Source organism: Meleagris gallopavo, chromosome 1 (genome assembly GCF_000146605.3).
Source record: "Meleagris gallopavo isolate NT-WF06-2002-E0010 breed Aviagen turkey brand Nicholas breeding stock chromosome 1, Turkey_5.1, whole genome shotgun sequence".
Classification (NCBI taxonomy): Eukaryota; Metazoa; Chordata; class Aves; order Galliformes; family Phasianidae; genus Meleagris; species Meleagris gallopavo.
This window is the reverse complement of record NC_015011.2, coordinates 59573963-59597998: the sequence shown is the minus strand read 5'-3', so window position 1 is coordinate 59597998 and position 24036 is coordinate 59573963. Positions and strand designations below refer to the sequence as shown.

At 40.3% G+C, this 24036-nt stretch overlaps 1 protein-coding gene across 1 annotated transcript; it reads left to right on the top strand.

Annotated features, from left to right (window-relative positions):
* Positions 1-433: 433 nt before the first annotated feature.
* Positions 434-20071, top strand: RERG (RAS like estrogen regulated growth inhibitor). The gene is made up of 3 exons (XM_019616171.2): positions 434-512; positions 16849-16922; positions 18462-20071. The coding sequence occupies exons 2-3, from the start codon at positions 16896-16898 to the stop codon at positions 18867-18869; spliced, it is 435 nt and encodes a 144-aa protein (XP_019471716.1). The 5' UTR covers positions 434-512; positions 16849-16895; the 3' UTR covers positions 18870-20071.
* Positions 20072-24036: the final 3965 nt, after the last annotated feature.

Here is a 24036-nt window from a genome sequence, read left to right as displayed (position 1 = left end):
TTCAAAAACTTCCAGCCCTTATCCCATAAAGCAGCAAAAGCAATGTGTTTTTTTTTTCCCCCCCAGAGATCATCTGCTCATCCAACCCAAAGCATTCCAAATAAGGTTCTGATTTGTCTTTTTAACAGTAAAGCTATTGTGTGAAGAAAACAACATGAAAGAAAGTTAGAGGCCATTGAAAGCCTCTTGGCATTCTTTTCCCAGCATTGTTACACGGGTAAATGATTAATGTTATAACGTGTTTTTTTCCTGTTTTTGTTTTTTGTTTTCCTCCTCTGAATATTAGAAGTGGGCCACAGATAGCGAAAAGGTCTCAACTGCCCCCATAAGCAAAGCCGAATTCCATCCCCTGTTCAGAAGAGCCACTACACAAGCATTCACACAGAAAAAAAATTGTTGGTAGAATTTCATTAACTGGGCAAGCTGATGGTTTGTATGTCTTTTCATTCCTCCAGCTCTCGTCGTGCGCTTCCTGACCAAACGATTTATCTGGGAGTATGACCCAACTCTAGGTAGGTTACATGTTCTTCCATCTACATAGTATGTTGTATACACTAGCATGTCTGAAGTAATGGATAATCATAGAGTTAAAATTTTGAGCCTTGGTTAAGATCATTTGCTGTAGGAAGGTCCTCCATGGTCACTTAAAGCTGGAACAAATATTACCTAAGATGGCAGAACAGAAATCTAATAATGCACTCAAATAAAAGCAGAATTAAAAACAAGGCACAGCTCTGCCCACACAGAGGTCAGTGGGAATTCTGCCACTGAAGGTGATTGCATTATTGTTTCACTCTGAAAATTAAAGCATTGAGCATGGGATCTGTTTTCGGCTTTGGGATAACACAGCTAGCAATTGCTGGAGAATGAGGAGGCTGGGATATGCATCTCAAAAATTCAAGGGAAAACAAGCGTAGGTATTTACACTCTGCCTACTACATACGTAGTTCTCACCTGTCAAGCACAATTGCATTTCACTTCTATATGTGGTGACCAGATAGGGACACCAGTCATCATAAGAGCATCAACATGTCCCCTCCACAACTCCTGCTCAGCTGAGTTTGGTCTGGCACTGTTGAGAAGCTAACACAGATAACTCAAAAAGATTTCAAATAGTTTTCTGAATTAGAAGCCTCTTGAAAATATAGGCCAACATTAGATTTGTTACTATTTCTGAAGTTAGTGAATGTTTGAACACTCAGCACCAAAGAAAATCCAGGCCAAGAATTCTGAGATGAGGTGTGTAGTAACGAGCCAGTAAATTTCCTTCTCTTCTACAGTCAGGTGCCATTTCCTTAACCTTTCTTTGGAGACTTGAATAAACTCGGTCCAGTTAAAAGCTGTTTCTTTCTTAAGGATCTTCCTTTAAGAGGTTGCACTAAAGAAATAGAGAACAGTGTAAGCTTGTAACAAATAAGATGAAAGTTTAATGCACTTTAACACAAAACCCAGCAGCCCTTTGGACAAAGGAAAGTTTCCAGTATCATACTGCACACTTTTGACTGTTAAGAAGAAGGATGATGAAGGATTGACAGATATAAGAATTCTCATAATAAGAAAGTATTTCTCAGAACAACCTGAACACAAATACATTCTTTCATCTTCTAATACAATTCACTGATGAATGTATTGGTATATGTCACCTGTCCTGCACAATAGGATGATCAGTATAATGTTTCATTACATTTCACACTTCTATTATTAATATATCACTTTCAGAATTTGAGAATAGAATACACTGATAAAAAAGACTTTGTATACAAGTTCATTAATGTCTTGTAGGGACACTCCATACTAGAATATCCCAGCTCTGTTGTTTAAGCACACAACCTAAGAAGTTAGCATGCTGCAAGATTTATTATTTTTTGTCCCATTATGGAGGTTGTGTGTCCTTTTTTGTGTATGAGCCTTGATGTTTGTTTCTGTTTATACAAATTAATACAACTGCAATCCAGCCATGCCCCTCAGGATTGTCTTCCATTAGGAACATCAAAGCTTTAATGCAGACAGTACTCCTTTCTCAATAAAATAAAAATTAAATTTCTTTTGACTGACTGAATTCTACATTCTCATCCAGTTTAGAGGTTGACAGCTTAGGCTATATATTACAGCTATTGTGAAGTTAAGTGCTTTAGCCTGCTCAGAGGAAAAGGTTTCAGAAATGCATGAACCAATAAACTATTGTCAGTGAGCTGTTTCTTAATCATAGAAATCTCTGATAGAAGATGTGCACTAGAAACTTTTTTGAAGTACTGTTTTTCAAACCATGTATTACAACAGGATTCCGAGGAGGTTCTGAAGTGTTAGAAAACACATCTCAGGAAATTCTAATCACTACTCAGGCCTTCAGAGATCAATCAAAAGGATTGTACTTTCAAAAGCTTTGAGTGCTTTGAAGAATGCATTCCTGGCTTTATCATGGTCATCATGGGGTGACTTAGTGTCCAGTTACCTGTAAATACTGCTGAACTGAATTCACTGAGAAGTTTTATCAGATTTGTTTCTTCTTAGTAATAATAGACTGGCAATTGGGTGGAAAGAGTGACATCTATATAGTCCACCAATTTAAACGGATGCAAACCATCCAGCTACTAGGCAGCAAGAGGTTTTGCCAAAAAAAATCACTGAGTCTGTGACAAAAGTGTCATTTTTACAGTTTATTTCTTATGTCAAATTCTCAATCCCCCATTAGAACAGATAATTTATATTTTTAGGAAAGCTTTCACCAAGATGTACTAGGTCTGATGGAAATTCAGCAGTGTCCTAAGCTAAGTGTCAAGGTTAAATAAATAAATTCTTGTGCTCTTAATTCAAGGGTGGCACATTTTAACCGGAAAGAAAAAAAAACACCATACATTATAGATATTTTTTTAATACTCTAACCTGCCAGAAGAAAATGAAGGACAATATTTTTAGCAGTGTCTGGACATGCTGCTGTATCTCCAGGAGCCAAATTAAAAACCACAAAATAACATTTTCTGGCAAGAGCAACACCACTGAATCTTGCAAGTCTTGGCACATGGAGCTGCCAAGGAAGTCAGGACTTTGCTGTTCTGCCACTTCTGTTCATGGTACTGGATCTGTGAAGGCACTGATATGACAGCTGCATCTTCACCAAAAGTACATATGCCTGTGCTTTTTATTTTATCATTCCCAGCCAAGGGGTAAGAATTGCAGCAAAAGTCATTTTGTAGGGAGCATTAACTGTCAGCCTTGACTTCTCTGTCATTTCTGCTTAACTGGAAAGTCACTGTCACCATCATGGAATGTTTTTTTTGTTTGCTTTTTTTTAAAATTTATTTGATTGTTTTTTGAAAAGGTGCGTAGTCACTCAAACTATGTGGTTACTTGGCATTATCAAGGTGAATGAGTTTCCTCTTTCAATATTTGTTTGTCATAAATTATGCCAGTATCCCTTGCTTGCAACAGAATATGAAGGTCCAAAGAAAGAGTCCTGTGAAGAAATAGGCTGGAACTGCGCATTTTTAAAAACACATGTGCAGTTGTTTTCTAAAATATTAAGTATATGAATTCAGCATTAAACTTTGTCATTTTTAGTTAGTTAAATATGTGCTGAGAAAGGCCACCACATGAATTTCATCAAAAATTCACTGAGTGTCTTTAATTAGAGTGCAACACGCCAGTTAACAAGCAGATTCACTGTGGTGTTAGAAAGCCTGAAAACCATCTTGGCCTCCTTGGGGCACCACTTAGCCCACAGCCTAAGAGCACTTCACAAACATAAGCAACATCTCTGCGGTGGATTGAGTACAGAACTGGAAATCTGTACTATATTTCAGTTTGGCTCTATTGACAGATTCATAAAAAGGAAGTATGAAAACAAGCATTGCTGTGTGCCGTTTCAGCAGGGCTTGCCAGGCAGCGGGTGGCAGCAGACTGACAGTTGGCCTGCCAACATGGCGGCTAAGCTGCTAGAAGCAACCCACAAGCAACAAGCTGCCACCCTCACAGTTCTCTTAGGGTTCAATCATTGCTGCCAGTTGCCACAAAAACAGATGTGCATAAATGCATAGCATATGCCAGATGGCCTCTTCTCATGGGCAGACATATTCTAAGTGGAAGTGTATCAAGGTGGAGGTATGAAGGCCTTCATATCGCTAGGTACCTTCTGTGGGTAATGTCTTGGGCTGAATTCAGGACTCTTATGGATCTCAGTCATCCTGGACTTCATGTCAGGGTTGTAAAGCATGTTGTGAATAGCTGTTCTTCTCAGCACCAGTAATTAGGAGTAAGAGTCCAGATCTCAACAGTTTCCTCCATGAACTATTGGCATTGCCCAGAATTTAGTGTGCCTCCTAGGGGCTATTCCAAGCACAAATACAGGCTGGATTTGTGATATGCTCTCAATAGTTTGAGAGCAGCCCTGAGGAGAAAGATTTGAGAGTGTTAGTTGATGAGAGATTCAACATGAGCCGACAATGTGCACTTGCAGCCAGAAGGCCAACTGTATCCTGAGTTGAATCAAGAGAAATGTGACCAGCAGGTCAAGGGAGGTGATTCTGCCCCTCTACTCTGCTCTTGTGAGACTCCACCACATCTGGAGTACTATGTCCAGTTCTGGGACCTCCAACACAAGGACATCAAGCTGTTGGAGTGGATCCAGAGGAGGCCCATGATGATGATCAGTGGGCTGGAGCATCTCCTCTAAGGGGATAGACTGAGAGAACAGAGGCTCTTCAACCTGGAGAAGAGTAGGTTCAAGGGGGACCTTATATTGGCATTCCAGTACCTGAAGGGGGCCTACAGGAATGTAGCAACAAGACAAGGGGAAATGGTTTTAAACTGGAAGAGGGTAGAGTTAGACTAGACATTAGGAAGAAATTTTTTACTGTGAGGGTGGTGAGAGCGGTCACCCTCAGACGTTGTGGATGCCCTCTCCCTAGAAACATTCAAGGCCAGGATGAATGGGGCTTTGAGCAACCTGTTGTGGTGGGAGGTGTTCCTGCTTATAGCAAGGGGGTGAAACTACATGATCTTAACAGTTCCTTCTAACCCAAACCATTCTATGATTCTGTGATTCACCTGCCCTCAAAGATGGAGAGGCACTGTAGTTTGCAATGTTTAATTGGTTCAGCATCCCCAGTTTTAAAATCAGAAAGGAAACAAACTAATTCATTTTTTCCTTGAGGCCAGAAAAGGAGGAAGAATCTCAAAGAATCATCACGGACAACGCTGATGCTTGAAAAGTACTTAATGAGCAGCAGCAAATGACCTGCCTGCATCAGCCATGACAGGCAGGGAGAATCTCCTTGTTCAAATGATGAAAAAGAAAATTCATCAGTTATGCCTAAATGAGCGCTTTTAAAATCCGATTTTGCAGTATTTCACTGAAAATCCATCTGCTTCTCTAACATATTGGGACAATTCACTCCGCTAGAAGCAGAGTTTGGGATAACCACGTCTAAGAGGAAATAATTAAAAAAAGAAAGAAAGAGGAAGAGGATATTATGAACTCAGCTATGTCATTTATTCTACATTAGAACACGTGTACAGATAAGAGGATGAGGTGTTACAAGGCACAGAGACATGCGACATCCAGTTTTGTCATATAAAAGGGAAAACCACACAAATAAAATCCCAAGGAAGTGCAGGAGACATATTCCTCAGTTCTTTCCTTGATTCTGTCATTGATTCGTTTCCTGCAGTCTCTCTGCTTCTACTTCTCACCTATAAAATCCTTGGTCTCATAGAAGGATTGTAAGTTCTTTAACTCTTCAAGTACTGGTCCCTTAGAAACTCTCATGTTAAAGGTACACAAAAATACCAAGTATTTCTGCAAAGACTGAACTTTAAACTAAAAAACAGCAAATAAAGAGTTAACATTCTTGTTGACCTTTTTAAAACTCAGTTGGCTTTCTCACACTATCCCTAGATGTCTTTCTCTAGCTGTTCACATATTTCATACAACTTTGCTAATCCTCTGAAAGGAAAACTGTCTCTGAGCAGACAACCAGCCGCACAGAGCATGACAGACTGGCCCATCTATGAAGCTAAAGAGAAAGAAAATATAAGGGTTTCTTTAATTTGAATGTGGTAGAGAAAAGACTATTCATTACTTTGAAGGAGCGAAGGTAACTGTATAGAAACACATGTCTAAAGAAAAATAATTTTGCTAGGCTAACTAGATTAATGGTGACATTTTTAAGAGTATGTGCTCACTTTTAACTATTTCAGGATTTCTTTAAGTTGCTCAGGTTTTTGTTCACTCTTTCAATTGGGAGAGAGGAAAAAAAAAAAGACACTGGGTTGGTGTTCAACCTTTAAGATTTTATGCATATTAAACAGCAATTTGTATCCCTTTATCTCCTATTAGCTTGATTATGAAAGGCCCATGATAACACTGTTGTTCTTCAACTAAACATGAAATGGCCAAAGGATTGTACAAAATTGCAAGTTCTTGATAGAGGGACAGAGATACTTCTGCTAGTGCCTTGAGTTATCCCAGACCAGAGAACTTTGACCAGCTGCTACTTAAAACTTTCAAAACCATGGCAGTAACAGCAGAAATCACTTTGTACAGATATTGTTTACCTTGGCAAGAAGGTTTTTCCCAATGGAAAACTTGTTGTAAGAAAGATTTTTTTGTTTAGGAGAAAGAAAAATCAAATCAAACAAACACCTTAAAAGGGCAGTTTTGCCTATATAACATCTGTAGCTGGGGGGTTCTGGTGACAAAATGGAATGTTCAGAGATCACAGGGGCAGTCTGCAGATATGATAAAGTAATTAGCATTATAACCCCAGCAAGTATTTCTAGACTGGACCAGGCATCTGAATTTCTTTTCTGTACCCTAAGAAGGATAAATTCATACAAACCACGTAAACAGAGCGGACTGTGAATATATCCCAACTAGCTTCCATCAAAATTGTTGAGAACCAGAAAGGAGCTTAGCTGTGGCAGCCAAGACCTCAGTAAAAATAGTTTATCGAGATAAAGATGCAAAAACTATATTTCTGGACTAACTTTGTACCAATCCAACCATGAAAAAGAGCTGAGGTCCTCAAAACAGACCCTCAGATCCATAGACACTTCTCAAGGAATGCCTTTGCTCTCTGGCTTATTCAGCTAACACATTCTCTGGACAGCTGGAATACAGTCTGAATACAGAGTCTTTGTCCTCAGGATTGCTTTCACTGCTGCAGATTGCAAGTTGAAGAAATGCATATTTTTGTATACTGCGGATTTCTAGCTTTCTTGACTTTTGGCTCACTCTGCAAGTTTGTCTTACCACTCCTGAAGTCTTACTGCTCACCTCTACCATAAAATCAGTAATTCCCAGCAGCGCAGCAGAGAAAGAAGCTGCCTAGACAGCAAACTAAACTTTTAACAAACAGGCCCATGCTAACATCAGTGTTAATAAATCATTAACTGATGGTCCCTTCAGCTATGGGGTATAGAGGTTGACAGAACAGCAGCCCTAGAGGGAGCAGCCTGGGGAAGTCACCCCTCTCAGCCTCTTCCTCTTTCTGCTATCCAGCAGTCTATGAAGTGCCATAGACCAGATCACCGGTATGCTAATGAAAACACCCATGTTCCATAGCAAGATAAAGAGAGGGGAGAGAAGGAGGCCATCATCTTGCAAAACTTTACCTTCTGCGTATTTCATCTGAACACCCATGTTGACAACTATAGCTTATCCAAGTGCCTAGGCAGAAATAATGTATGCTGTTCATTACTGGCTTTCAGCCAAAATAAAACATAATGGTAACCAATCATTGGAGGCTGGGAGGAATGGCTGCCAGCCTGTGTTTCAGGAAATAATGTGTGTGTTTAATACTTCGCTGGAAAACAGTCTTATTTTTGAGCAATCCAATAACGTCTTCAACTTCTCTTCAAAAATTACATGCTCCTTATGCTGTGCTGCAGTACTTAACAGGTTCAGTCTATTAATAATCCAGATTATGCCTTCCTACCTATCTTCCATGAATTTTGTTTTTTCCCACAGTTCAGCATATTAGAAATATTACTTAACTTGATATAAATTCAATGCACATTATACCATTTTTTACTATGCTTCTGTCTAGTAGGAATTTATACTGAATGTATTATGGAAATAAAACATGAAAATACTTCCAATTTCTCTAAGGTGTCTGTAAGAAAATGGATTGGTATGGCCCAGAGCATCTTAAACCCCTGACATTGGCTTCTAAAATGCTCAAAGACTTGAAATGATGAAATGGTAATTGAGAGCAGCAGAGGAAGATGTTTAAAGTAACATGGGAAGCAGTTTCCCAAAAATGTGGTTTGTTTTCTTTCATATGGGTCTCAAGATGAAGATATTCCTGATGGCAGTAAAAAAATAAAAATAAAAAAAATACTGTATTTTCACTGTTGCTGCGCATGCAGTAAAATCAGGAATGGAAATGGCACTTCTAGTTGCAGCTACAGCTGCAAGATATTTTGCCCCCAATTTTCTTGTTCATCATATTCCAAAATGTTCTCCAGATGAGAAGAACTTTCCAGTGCTCGCTTCTGGACCTTCAGGAGCAAAGGATTTATTTTGCTTGTTTTAGGTGTGAGAAAAGGCTCACCGGTTAGTTTTCATTTATATTGGCAGAAATAAGGTGAAATGCACAGAGCTTTGCTGAAAGACTTTTTGCCACGGTCAAAAGAATCCATCCAGAAATGGTTTATTTAGACTTAGACAGGCAGAATTCCCACCAGGAACTCTCTGCTTGGTGTTGGTGGGAAAGTTGAATCAGACAATTAGAAAAACAGTTGAGGCCTTGAAGTTTGCTCCTTACTAGTTAGTGCTGCCCCAGTTTTGTTGGTTTTGCTTTAACTTGCCATAATGAATCCAGTTCCCAAGTACATTTTCTCTGCCTGTCTCAGCAAAAAGTGAGCAAGGATGGGACCTATAGGAAAGGAACAGTAACACCATTCTCCTCAAAAGAAGCCCAGTCTTAGCACCAAGGAGAAAGTTAAAGCAGCACAATACAACAGACACATATTTGTGTTCAAGAAAACTATTCTAGGCTTTCTGTTTTGAGGCAAAATGTTATTTACTGAGTTCTTTGTAGGCTAGTTTTATATATCCCTCCTGCTCTACCTGGATACCAAATTTTGATAATGCAACATAGATCCTTTCACAATGAGAACTTCATAGTTTAATGTGGTTGTGTATACATTACCAATTTATTTTGCTTCCCAAAAAAGTAAACATGATAAATCCTAAGTGTTTACTGAGCAGCAGACGTAATGGAGGCTCATTTGTTCTGAATTTGTTCTCCCTATTTCATTCTGCAGTAGCTTCCTCCCTAGCACATGCTCTCTTGCTTCACAGAGTATCATGTTATGTCCTCTTTATTCATCCAGAGTACCCTGATGTCTTCAAACATCTGCATGGAGTATGGGTAGCCACATTCTGGCTTGAACAGACACATGTGCCTGCTGAGCACCCAGAGAAGATGCTGGATCTTCCTATGTGTCTGCAGGGGGTTTGATAGGGGTTTTACCCTCAGCCCAATTCTTATTTTAGCAAAACCTACAAGACGGAGAGCTTTGTCTTGGACTGAAAACAGCAAGTAAAAGCAGCTTGACAAGCAAGGACTCCCAGTGGCTGCAGTGACTGCCATATGTGCTTAGCTCTGTGCTTATCTCTAATCTGGCTAGTTTGGGAAAGCTTGCTGTACTGCAGTCACATCTCTGATAACAGCAAATGTAGCTTCGTAGAAGGGAGCCAAAAAAGTCAAAGTGGAATTCAAAAGAAACTCCTTTGCGTGTCATCATATCAATTCCAAAAGCAGCATTCACAGTGATAGAATGTGTGTGACGCAGGGTTGAGGCCCTAGAATCAGATTAATCATCACTGCAAAAAAAGCCTTTTTTCATATACACATTCTGGTTTAAAATTGTGTTTTGACATGAGTATATTCATGTTGTATGATAATCATACATATAAAGCACATCACAGGAACGGTATATGCTTCTGGAACTTCTGCTTCTGTATGTGTCAAGTCTTGGGGCTAGGTATGCCAAAACACATAAAACATTGATGAGTGCAAGCCCAACTATCACTGCTGTCAGATCCATGTGACTAGCTTTCTTTCTGTAACTTTCTACTGCTTTTACATGTGATAAAGATAGTAAAACGACAGATTGCGTATAATTTGATTATTTTTTGGTAAATAGTAAATAACCCAACTGTGCTTATTAAGAGTTTTGTAGAATCTGTTAATAATGAGACATATGGATATACACAGCAGTGGATATGTTCTAAGTACACAAGGTCTGAGCTCTGGTCTTGCTGTAAAATCACTGATGGCTGCAGAATAAAAGCCCTCCTACAAGGTAAATAACAGATGGAGAAAGTAGCAAATGCAAGCAAGAAAAATACGTTCAACTGAGTTTCAGGAAGAGCTAGGGTGGAGGAAGAAGGCAGGAGAGACTTGACCAGTGAGGAGGGCACATTCAAGTTACAAGGCCATTATAAAAGGCACAAAGTTCCTAAAGCAACAAGGAAAGGCAAAGGAAGATAAGTTTCTCAAAGGCAGAGTGAGGCAAGACTCTGGAGAGCATCCTCAAACAGCACCACAATTAGTAATGGAAGTAAACTGTTTTTCCAATGGCTATCAAATCACTTTTTTTTTTTTAATATGATAGAGACAGATGCCATACTGATGGATGCCAAGGATCACAGATGTCTAAATGATCAGGGAGTTTACTTTTTTAAAAAAACAACAAACAGAAACTTGTATCATGTAATCAGAAATAATTATGGGAAATTTTAGTCTTTTGAACATACTTCTGTATCACCATCAATCAACATTTTTAACATAACTTAGAAGATCATACCTATTAGCTACAGCTTTTTGGTTTGGAAACAGCTATAATTATTTTAACAAAAAGTTTTTTCTAGGTCTCTTGCAGTTCTCAGATCCAACTGGCTGAAAGCCACCAGGATGGAGACCAAAATTTTTTTTTACAGTATTTTTTCTATGTACTTGTTTTATTAACCTTTCTTGACAAAAGTGAACTAGAATTCTGAATGGAAACAAAGCCTGTGTCTCTCTGTACTTAGAAGCAAGCAAACAAAACAAAACCAACAAGCTGTTCTTTAAATTTGCATGTAAAATAGCATATGTCACTGTTTCATCTTAACTGAACCTACTCCTACTGCAAGGCTTTTTTGCCTTAAAAGCAATAAAACCTTGCAATGCAAATATTTGCTTCCAGAGCTGATAGCATGCTCCTGTTATGCATTGCCTGTTCAAAGCAAGCAAGTATTGAAAAGAAATCTTTAAATTCCTGCAAATATAGAATTGTTTGAGTTGGATGGGACCTTTACAGGTCATCTAATCTAACTCCCCTGCAATGAACAAGGACACCCACAGCTAGAACAGACTTCTCAGAGCCCTGTCCAGCCTGACCTTGAGTGTCTCCAGGGATGGGGCATCCATCACCTCTCTGTGCAGCCTGCTCCTTAGTTTTCAATAAAGCCACCACCCTTATTGTAAAAAACTTCTTTTTTTATGCAATCTAAATCTCTCCTCTTTTAGTTTGAAATTATTTCCCCTTGTCCTATCACAATAGACCCTGCTGAAGAGTCTGTCCTCTTCTTTCTTATAGCCCTCCTTTAGATATTGAAAGGCCACCTTCTGATCTCCTCACAGCCTTCCCTCCAGCCCCAGCTCTCTCAGCTCGTCCACATGGGAGAATTGTTCCATTCCTTGCATCATTTCTGTGGCTGACCTCTGGACATATTCAAACAGGTCCACATCTCCCCTGTACTGTGGATTCCACATCTGGACACACTATCCCAGATGAAGTTTCTCACCAGTGCAGAGTAGAGGACCTTCCCTCATCCTGCTGGACATGCTGCTTTTGTTGCAACCCAGGATACTGTTGGCTTTCTGGGCCATGAGGGAACATTACTTGCTCATGTACAGCTTGCCATCTGCCAGTACCTCCAACTCCTTTACAGAAGAGCTGTGCTCTATCCTTTAGTCACCTAACTTCTTTTGATTGTTGGGGTTGACACGACACAGGTGCCAAATCTTGCAGTTGGATTTGTTGATCCTCACGAGGCTCACCTGGGCCCACACTGCTCAAGCCTGTCCAGGTTTCTCTGAATGTTATCCCATCCTTTGGGTGTACTGGCCACACCACACAGCTTGGTTTTATTTGCAAACTTGCAGAGGGTGCACTCAATCCCACTGTTAGTGTCTTTGTTGAAAGCATTTGTTCTGGTATTGAACTCTGAGGGACACCACTCATCACTGATCTCCATCTGGACACTGAGCCATAGACCACCATTCTCTGGATACAATCATGCAACCAGTTCCTCATCCTTCGAACATTCCACTCATCAAATCCGTATTTTTCCAATTTGGAGGCAAGGGAATTATGGAGTCCATGTCAAAAGCCTTACTGAAGTCCAGACAGATGACATCAGTGGCTCTTCCCTTGTCCATCAACACAGTTATGCCATCATAGGAAGCAAGGTTTGTCAGGCAGGACCTGCACTTAGTGAAGCTGTGCTAGTTATCCTATATCACCTCCCTCTCTTCTATATGCCTTAGCATAGCTTCCAGGAGCATCTGACCCGGCATAGAGGTGATGCTGACAGGCCAGCAGTTTCCTGGACTGTCTTTCTTACCCTTCTTAAAAATGGGTATGATGTTGCCTGTTCTTTAGTCACCAGGGACTTCACCTCACCACCATGGCTTTCCAAATATCACTGAGCGTGGCTTGGCAGCTACATCAGCCAATTCTCTCAGAGCTCTGGGATGCATCTCTTAGACTTAGACTTACAGACTAAGACCTAGTAATTATTTCTTAGACTTTTTCCTGTAGAAAACATAATCTTTTGGAATAAATGTATTCTATAGATCTAGGTTGCACTGGACAAGCATGTTTGATAAATGACTATTTAGTACTTAAATTCTATAAAATGTCACAATAAGCATCACACAAGGTTGTGATCAAGCTGTGACTGAATGTCATATCCTCAGACAGTCTGCACAGTATAGGCTTTGAGACTGTTTCTATGCAATTTTAGTAGTATTTTCTGCATTTGCACAATAAGATTGCTGAGAAGAGTAAGGAGATTTGTGACACACCAACAGGGACATCTGCAGCTAGATCAGGTTTCCAAAACTATTTCCACAGCTGCAGAATTCTAAAAAAATTATCCAGTCCCTATTAATGAATTAATGCGGCAATATATTACATATTGAAAAACAAACCAGTTGCAACAGTCATGTTTCTCAAGCCTTTCAACAGACCTACACATTCCTGAAATGAGCTTTAATTTTTAAACAAAGTAACTATGAGAACCAGTTCTTTGTACAGCAAAAGCACTGGAAGATTGCAGTTTTGTAAGCAAAAGAGGACCTTGAATGTTGACATCAGCTTCCAGACCCACACAATAGCAACCTCTTTAATCTAGTTACTGGGAATATGAACAGAAACACAGGACATCCCCAAACCAACAAGAACAGGTCAGGCTTGCTTATAACAAAGCGGAACTGAATATGACTGCTGTATTTCCATAGTGCTGTTGTCTGGTATGCCATTACTCCATCAGCATCAGCTGTCTACTTCTGCTTTGAGATTAGCAGCTCTGACACAGAGTCTACACACATATTATGCTTTAAACACAGAGTGAAATATGGCTCTGAGGTTTATTCTCTTATCAGTGGGATATTAGCCATATAACTATAAATATAAAATATAAGCATCACCTGGTGTAAATGATACTTTGGAGCTCAGAAGATTGCCTGGTATCATCTTGGGAGCTTTTATCACAAAGACTGCTGGCACAATGCTATACGCTTTACTCTTTCTACTTGACCATGATAATGCAAGGATAAGACATTTACAGCCTGGATTCGTCTAACCAATTTTAAGCTTGTAAGTGTTTCTGAGGTATGATTCATCCCAGGAAAGAGATCAGACAAACTATATCCAGCATGTATTTTACTTCATCCACTCCAATAGGGGTCACAGTACTTAGGTGGAACGCAGATGCTTGTATTGCAGATGATTTCAGTTAGAGAATCTCAAGTCATCTTTCACTCTAGCTGTGTGTCTCAAAATAAAGGGTAGCACAGAGAAAATAACATTAATAAAACCCAAAGCAAGGCCACTTATTTATAAAGCATCATGGGATCTTAAGGCTTTAGGGTGCTCAGTGTGAACAGATTGGAAATCACAACTTCAGGGCTCATAACATCCGACCAGATTCTTTGGATGTTTCTGTTCCCTTGAAGGAAAGGCCATGTCTGCTATTACACCAAAAATGCTTTAAAGATCCAGCTGTTTTACACTCCTCACTAAAAATCACCCAGCTACCACACATTCCAAAGCAGGGGAACAGACTCAATTCTACTAAGTTGTATTTACGCTAATCTGACCCCAATCAATGCTACTGAGCCAGAATCAAATTCCACCCTAAAGAAGACAGATAAAGCAGTTAAATGTGCAAGATGAAAGACTGGCAAAGTACTGTTTCAAAAATAAGAATTCAAATCTCTCTTAAGAATCACACTTCTTTTCTGAAGCAAGCAGAAGTCTGCTCCTTGAGATTCATTCTGCAGTTTCATGGAGAGGATCCTTTTGAGCTACCACATTCTACTTCCTAAGAAGATCATTTCACAGATTTGCTGGAAACATGGGTAGATAAATTTTTTTTCGACTTGTGTGGACCAATTCTTAACAGCTATTGGTCAGGCAGGGCCAGCTGATTGAAGGCATTTAGGTTGCGAGACCTAAATGAGTGAAGAGCTAATATCGCATTACTCACTTGAAAAATATTTTCATACCACTCTCTACCCAGGAAATGAAATCTAAGATGCTAAATCACAGAATTACAGAACTGCAGGGATTGGAAGGGACCTCAAGAGATTGAGTCCAACCCCTCTGGCAAAGCAGGTCCCTTTACAATAAGTTGCACACATAGGTGTTCAGACAGGTCTTGAATATCTCCATCAAAGGAGACTCCACAACCTCTCTGGGCAGCCTATTCCAGTGCTCTATTAACCTTACTGTAAGGAAGTTCCTACGTTCTGGAACTTCCTACGTTCAAGTTTTAGGTCATTGCTCCTTGTTGTATTGATACGCACCACCGAGAAGAGCCTGGTCCCATCCTTTTATGTCCCACCCCTCTTTAGATATTTACAAACATTAATCAGATCTTCCCTCAGTCTTCTCCAGGCTGAACAGATCCAGGTTACTCAGCCTTTCCCCATGCGGGAGATGCTCCAGGCCTTTTCTCATCATTCTGACTCTTTACTGGACTCCTTCTTTCCCTGCCACTGTTGAACTGGACACATGTGGCCATGAGTAGGAAATACTGCACAGAGAGTCCCAGATTAGCATTGGGCATTTTCTCCACTTAACTAGTTTTCTAAAACAGCATCATTCTATCTTCTGCACCAAAGCAAAGCTTTTGCTTGGCTGCATTCCCTTGCACGAAGTGCTATAGGTAAGTCGTGCTGAGATTCTTAGATATATCTTACTCTATTCTGTAGGAATAATTTCACGATCACTAAGGTGGAACATCAACACCTTTAGCAGCATTATAATAATGAAGAGCAGTGGGGGGCTTCTGCTTTGAAAAGAAAGAGGAAAAAAAAAACACAAAAAAACACAAGAGCCTTCATTGCCTGAAGCCCTATAAAGATTGGTTGCCATCTGCCTAATTAAATTGACCATTTGTCCCTATTAGAGGCAGCTGTGCTATGTAAAGCAATTAAGGTGTCACAGGGTAGGGGGGTATGGGTGGGGAGGTGACAGTTTTTGGTGTGGGAAGAGCATTTGAAGTGCTGGCATCACTGAAACATTCTCAACTATGAAGAGGTGATACGTTCAATTATATAACCAAAAAAAGACATGCACCAAACATGAGCCCTTTCAGAAGCTCTAACTCAAGAAATGTCCTTCCTTTAACATATCCTGCATTCCTTCTGGGGAGATTTACACCAAATAAAAGCATTGTGTCTCTGACAACGCAAAGCATTCATTAGTAATGGGCCACAGTTTTACAACATACATGTTTGCCTTTTGATATAGGACATCTGTGAGCCAGCAACAGTAATAAATCTCAGTGTTAGCATAGATGAGTTTCCAAATTTTGAGTCAAACTATCAAATTTAACTTATCAGCTCATTAAGATAAAACAAGCTCTTTTGTCATGAGGTTTCTGATTTGTTATGCAGTTCCAGAACCTGGGACACAGTAAATAGGTTCCTTTTTTCCTTTAGTATAGTGTGAATGCTTAATGCCACTGACTATCCTTATAAATCACATAAGGGGAAATTACTGCTTGGGCCCTTGCTATAAGAGGGGAATGTGATGATTTCAGTATGTTTCCAAGAGACATTCCTAAAATACCTAACTCTTCTGTCATTTTATCATTCTGTAAGGCCTGAGCATAGCAGTTACATCCCTAATCTACAAATGCTGATTTTGATCTTGTCAGACTTCAGGCTCCACAGTGACAGGCTTTTGAGCCAGATACATCCAGAATAGCAGAATTTGTGTTCTAGAAGTGGCAGCCTTCATTTGTGCAAACAAGAAAAACTGTCTGCAGTCTTGCAGAGCTCTTTGCTGCAGGAGACTCAGTCCTTTTGTTGGGGGTACAGTGTAGTGTTCACAGGTACAGGCTTCCATAAGTATAAGACATTGGAAAGAAAGATATGGAGGGAGAGAATAGAGTCACAGATGTAGAAAGGAAGATTTGAGTGTGCTCCAGACTAGCTGGAACACCTCCAACAAATAAAATCTAGCAAAGTCATGTGTCATGTATGTCTGGGGTAGCTGTAAGGAAGATAGAAAAAAATTACTCTTTTTTAATACATTTCACCAAATGTGTTCTTATTTTAGAGTCTACATATCGTCACCAAGCTACCATTGATGATGAAGTGGTTTCCATGGAGATACTGGATACAGCTGGTCAGGTGCGTGAGTGCATGTACCAACATCCAGTGCCTTGGCTCAGACAGGCAGTAGGGAAGGGGGCTGCGGTGGTGGCAGTGTAGTGGGTGGCAAATGTGCTCCACTCCCGGGGACTGAGATTTGCTTCTGAACACAGCTCTCCCTCTTTCTCCCATCACAAGCTTGCTGCCAGACCCAGTGTTCTATATTCCAGACTGTTCTGCAAGGGACTCTGCTTACAGTTTTCAAACGCTAGAAGAACAAAGTGAGGGTTTACACTGGGATTAAAATTATTTCTGCTTCATTCCTTGATTCAAGGCCAACCGTATAATGTGTTATTACTATTCAGAAAGCCATAGTCTGTTTCTTCAGTCAAGTGATGAGGCTCAATAACTTCTACCAATGATTCTCAACAAACTGTAGAACAGTTTTGTCATAGCAAGGAACCCCTTTCTTTCAAAACATGGCAGGCATTCAAGCTGCACATTCCTATGCATTTTGTGTGCTGGGTATGTATCGTTCAACAGAGACCCTGTTCTGGTTGCCTGCTACCAGCCTGCCCACGACAGGCAGCCCATGATGGCTTGTCAGAGTAGGTCTCTGTATTGGGCTTACCTGACAAGGTTTTGTTAGCAGGGGGGCTGCAGGAGTAACCTCTGTGAGCAGAGCCCCATGTCATGTCAGAGCCAGTCCTTGCTGTTCCAAAAGGGATCCTCTGCAGCCAGAGCTGAGCTATAAGCAACACTGGGTGTCCTCTGAAAGAGTTAAAACACTAAAATACAGCAACTGAGAAAGAGAGTGAGAAATGACAGAGAAGCAGCCCTGCAGCCACAAGTGCAGAAGGAGGGCAGGAGGTGCTCCAGGCATGAAGAGGAGCCCATAGTTGGAGCAGGAGGTCTGTGGAGCTGCCACCTGTGTGTAGAGCAGTGTGCTGCTAAAGCATGGGCCTCATGATTACAGAACTGTGTCAGAGCAGAGCTTGGTGAGTTGCAGTCTATGGGAAGCCCAGGCAGGATCAGTTCAGGAAGGACGGCATCCCATGGGAGGGACCCCACATGGAGCAGGGGCAGAGAGCAACTGTGAAGGAGAGGCAGAGATGGACTGACTACAGCCCCCATTCCCTGGTGTTGCACATGGGGAGGAGGTAGAAGAGGGTGGATAGGGGGATGGTGGTTTTAATTTGCCGTGAGTTCTCACCGCTTCAGTCTGTTAGTAATAGGCAGTAAGTTATATTAATCTCCCTATACTGAATCTTTTCTGTCCATGACAGAAATGAGTGAGCAATCTCCTTGTCCTTATCTCAGTCCTTAAGCCCCTTTTCATCACATTTTCTCCACATATCCCTTTGAGGACTGGAGAAGAAAGAGTGCAGTTTATGGTGCAGTTTAACCACCACAGTCTCCTATGCCACACAATACAGAGAACAATGTGTGTAGAATACAGAATCAGGCAGATGTATGTGGCTTTCCAGGCACTGGGGAAGCAGGCTCTGTCTGAATGAAGGCCTTGTGTCTTTTTCAAAAATCATGTTCCTAAAGCTGGTATCTGTCTTTTCAAAACAGGAGGATGCTATTCAGAAAGAAGGACATGTGCGATGGGGAGAAGGCTTTGTCCTGGTCTATGACATCACGGACAGAGGCAGCTTTGAGGAAGTTCTACCACTCAAGAACTTGTTGGATGAAGTTAAAAAACCCAAAAATGTCACTCTCATCCTGGTGGGGAACAAAGCAGACTTGGATCACTCCAGGCAGGTCAGCACAGAGGAAGGTGAAAAGCTGGCCACAGAACTAGCATGTGCTTTTTACGAGTGCTCTGCTTGCACAGGAGAGGGCAACATTATGGAGGCCTTCTATGAGCTCTGTCGTGAGGTACGGCGTCGAAAGATGGTCCAGGGCAAGACTCGGAGACGAAGCTCCACCACGCACGTCAAGCAGGCTATTAATAAGATGCTTACCAAAATCAGCAGCTAAAAAGATCTGTACTAAGCCAGAAAAGCATTATAGAGCATATTAGCTTGTGGTAGGGACAAGGCAGGCAGAGCACATTTAATAAAAAATGGTCAAAGCTTTGCTATTAAAAAAATAGAAAACTGAAACCACACCACTTTTTGAGTAGCATGGAATCAGACTTCTTCCTGTTTCAAAATGTATTATAGCCACACTGCTTTGGGCTAACGTGGAAAAAACAAACAAACAAAAAAACTCCAAAGGACTAAATGATTGTAGGGGTTGGCACTTACAGAGTATTTTCTGCTTCTACAAGGCTGGCTCCAATCCCCTGCAAGTCAGTAGTGCCTAAACATCATTCCCAGCCAGCCAACTGCTAAGTAGCCACTTACTTGGAGAGTAAGACTCAGTCTTCAGTCCAGCAACAACCATCACAACTGGTAATCTCAAGGACTGAGGCTGCTGTGTTGTACCAGAAGGTTCATCTGACACCTTTCACCAGCTCTAAATTGGTGCATTGTGTGCTTTTACTCCAAACAGTCCTCCCTTGTTGTTATTTTGTCAGATCTATGAGTGCTGATGTTCTAAGCAAGTTATGCAAAAAATACAGTAAAGGTCTTTTTCATGGAATGTTTAGCTAGCAAGACAAACATTTCAATGGAGCTAAAGTTCAGCTGCTTTTTGAGATCCTCTAAAACTACAGAATTCATCAAGAAATAATCAGCTAGTCCAGTGGCATTTCAGCGTTTCCTCCTTGAAGTACAGTACTGTACTTGGGGAAATGGGAGTGAATTCATCGGGAAATTAAACTCTAAAAATAACCACATTTCTGTTGATTTCATTATGGGTAGTTTTTAGCTTTTGTTTTAGATTTATTTCAATTCAAGTAGTTTCCCTTGCTCTATCTTCTACTGAAGAAAAACTTAAACCATAGGAAGGCAAATGTTTAAATTCTGAGCCCAAATGTATGTAGGCTGCTCTGAAAGTATCGCCTCCTATTTTTTTTTCCATGTAAAGTGACAAAAACTACAAAGAGCACAATAGCACTATTTGAAAGAGAAAATTCTCAGCTACTAACACTACTTTTCAACACAGTTACCACCATCAGTTGATTTATGCAGATGAGTTGATAGAGATACTCTTCATTTCATGGTGTGACAGCTGTGCATGGCCATCTGGAACTTGGCTTGTCTTTCATGTCTCTGTCACCATTGCAGAAACGCACCACCCACTGCGTCATTGTGCTGACATCCACTGTTTGGTCTCCAGAAACATTCAGCAAGTGTCCATGAATGTCAGTTGGTGCCATTTTTTCCACGTGAAGGAATTCAGTGACGCACCTTTGCCTCATACACACTTCCATGTCAGATGCCATTCTGTCAGACTGCCCCTCTGCTCCCATCTGTCAATGGCAACAAAATGTAACAGAATATTGGTGGGAAGGTTCAGCCACTACTGCCATACCACCAACATTCATCTGTGACATTGTGGCCAACATAATAGAATAAGCGGCATTACTATTAGAGCAGCCCTTGTGAATCAGTTGTGAAGGCCTTCACCATATCAAAAGGCCATAATTTCCAGTTGTTTAACTTCCAGATGTTGCTTGAAGCATCTGTGGTTTAAACCAGCAGTTTTTTTGTGGTTCTATCTGACATTTTCAAGTGAAAGTGCATTTTATCGTATTTTTGGTTCCTGGGATAAAAGGCATTCAGTTTTTTTTCTCCTGCTCTTCCCTCATGTCTCACATTGAAGCGAGCTATCAAGTTTTCCCCTATCTACTTGTCTTAACTGTAGTAGTGAAGTCTTCTAGAAGAAGAGATACAGGAACTAGCACTGGAAGATTTTCAGACAGTGCTTGCCTCACCAACTATGTTGCATCCCTTTAGACATCTTTGTGTGCTGCTCAAACTGACATCATGTAGAACCACAGGAACCACAGCCAAAGGGTAGGGTGACAAATGAGATTATTAGCAGTAATTTCTTCTGAAGAATAGCCCTCATATAGCAACTGCTTACAATTTTATTCACTGCTTTGCACTTCATATGGTTATTCACTTTTGTGAGGAAATAACACCAAAAGGCTATCAAATCCAATTTGCTATAGATGTACGAGAGTGAGGGTATCTGGTAGGACAGCACTTTATACAGTTGTAGGTGGCCATATAAATGATGGCACGTCTGTTGGCTGGAGAACCAAGTCTGTGTATCCCCATGGACAGAGAAATGTCCCAAGTCAGGACTTCTCAAAGCACTGGCATAAAGATACTTACCAAAGTAATTAAAAAAAAGTTTGCATAAATGAAAATCACATTCAAATGTATACTGTATTTTTGCTGTTGTTTATTTCCTCTCTTTCCCATTGAAGGTAGTGAAAATTCATTCCAGTCTTTCAGAATCAATATTTCTATTTTGGTCCTCATATTCAGGCACATTGCCATACATCAGCATCACACACTCTGCAATCAAAATGACTGTTTGCTTCTAGGCAGGTGGCTTTGGCAACAGATTACATCACTGTCTTCGTGACACATTTGTTCCCAAACTATTGATCATGCCTCTAACTGTTGTAAAATAAATAAATAAATGAAATAAAGAGGAAGAGAAGTTTAGCCCATTGTTAGTCCTGCTAGTAATACAGAATCAACATGAATGTGAGAGAGTTAGATTAATGCACTGACAGTCATTAGCTGAAGGTCTGAACTTGCATACATGTACGTTACGTTAGGAGAAAGAGTAAGCATTTGCAAGTTTAGGCACTAAATCAGTCTGTTATCTTTCAAATCAGTGCTGTTGTATGAATCTGGAGCAAACAAAATCCTTACCTGCAATCCTATAGGAACGCAGCTGATGAGGAAAGTCATCATGTTAATATTGATTTATCCCTCTCTAAGACAACATCAACAGCTCTTTTCTCTGAAATCCTGTCTTAGATTTCAGAGTAGAGCAGTATTTAAAATACGAAAACAGTAATACATGAATTTCAAGAAAAAATAAAGAAATCATATTTGTATTAAGAGAATTGAAAGAAAGGAAAGCCTAAGGTATGTCCATAATACTTTCCAAAAGAATCCCAGCATTTTGGGGTTTATAGCATTACGGGGAAGTTATAAAATCTTCATGAAAGAAAATATTCCACTGTGCAAACATTACTTGTTACATAAAGAACCTGTAATAAAAATAGTAACATTCCTTTGCAAAGACTGAATTTGGAAACTGCCGAACATGATAAACATTCAGTCAGAAAGGAGGCTGCTATTTTATGACCTTTCCTCCCACACAAATACAAATTTCTTTACTTAATTGCTCTTTTTTCTTTTTTTTTTTCCCTCGGTGTAATCGGCTGCTTGACAACCAATTATAATAGAGTCTATTATAATCTATTGATACATACCACATATTATTAAATGCAATTTGATCTACTGTTTCTCACAATGTAGCAACATATTATTGGCTATGCTATAAATGTGTCATATTTCTACAGTGTGCAAATTGAGCCCCAACGTGCCCAAGCACTGGAAAGACCAAATGCAACATGAATTTGCATTCAGTAGCCATTTTGCAGCAGATATCAACAGCTTAAATTCTGTTTCTAATGCTGCTATTTACATATACAATGCTAACAATCAGTTCCTCTCCTCTGCTCTTTCCATTTCTGCAGAGGGAGGATAGGAAAGAAGAAAAACTAAAAGGGGGAGGAAAGGTGAAATGGACACTTGTTACCTGCAACAAGTTGATTGTCATTTATGAAGTTTTTAAATATTTATCTTCAATTGATGAAGAGTTAGTCATGCCCATGCTGTGAGACCTGGATCAGGAACCAAGACTTCCCTAGAACTTTGAGAATCTTCATATCTGGGGGTTCGGTGCAACCAAGGATGGAAGTGAGGGTCAGCCATTGAATTTGCACCTGGATCCAGACACGTTGTCCCCAAACCTGGGGATGGTTGCATCTGGCAGTTTGCTACAAGGCTAGTTGATTTTTATATATATAATGATCTGTTTGCATTTTTACATTAAAAATATGAAAGCTTGTGCTTGTAGATAATATATAAAGAAAAAAAATAAAAAAAATGTGCTGTCCGTACTGAACTCTTTTGCATTCGTTTTCTACTAGTTTTCTCCAAAATGCTGTCGTATGGCTTTTAAGTGATCAGTTCCAGAATTACTGATTCAGGGTTTTTATGCTTTATCTTAGGAAAACAAACAGTGAATTTTGTCTGAATAAGCACCTCAGCATTTGGATCAGTTTATTTGATCTCATTTGGCTGATAAGCCTAGAATCAAGAGGTCAAACAGAATCTACAGTGAAACACAGCCCAGAGAAGCAGTGGATGCTCCATCACTGGAGGCATTCAAGGCCAGGTTGGATAGAGCTCCGGGCAGCCTGAGCTAGTTGGTGGCAGCCCTGCCCATGGCAGGGGCTTGGAAATGAATGATATTTAAGGTTCCTTCTAACCCATTTTATGGTAATCAATTCAAAGCTTATCAAAAGTGGTACAATGCCACAGTTACTAAATGACCTCATTGAAGCACACTGGAAACCCTTTTTCAAAGTCATGCTTACTAAATAACATGGGTCTTTATCCCAAGCTTCTCAGGTAAAATCCCAGAATGAGAGGTCTAGGAGATAATTGCCACAGATTTGGATGCAGCCAAACACCTGCCAAAAGCTATACTCATTTTCCAAGGACAAACAGAATCTCTCCTGATTCTGAAGAGAAGGTACATTGTAAGTATCTTACATAAGGTAGGGTAACCAATCACACACAGTTTGGGTACTAAGCAGTAGCAGAGAAAGCCTCAACACAGCTATGCAGCTCTAGCACTTCCTTGTTTTTCCTCCAAACCTGGGCCAGTGAAGTAGTCCAAAGCTTAATATTGAAGAGGTGAATGTCAGCAAGGGTATAAGCATGCCACCTCTGACAGAGCAGTGTGTGATATCCAGATGCAGGATGAGGTGGACTCCCCTAGCTACATAAGGCATTTTTCCACTCAACCTCAATAGCACTGCAAAGCAGCTCTGAGTTATGTCAAGCTGCACTGTAACTTGCTTCAGTTAAAGTAATGCAAAGTAAATGCAGTCACAATGGCTATATATAAGCAGTGCTTGGGATTTCTTTTATCTTAGTTTTAATGTCTCGAACTATTTGCATATCTTGACAAGAAAAGAAAAATGGAGGCTTTAATT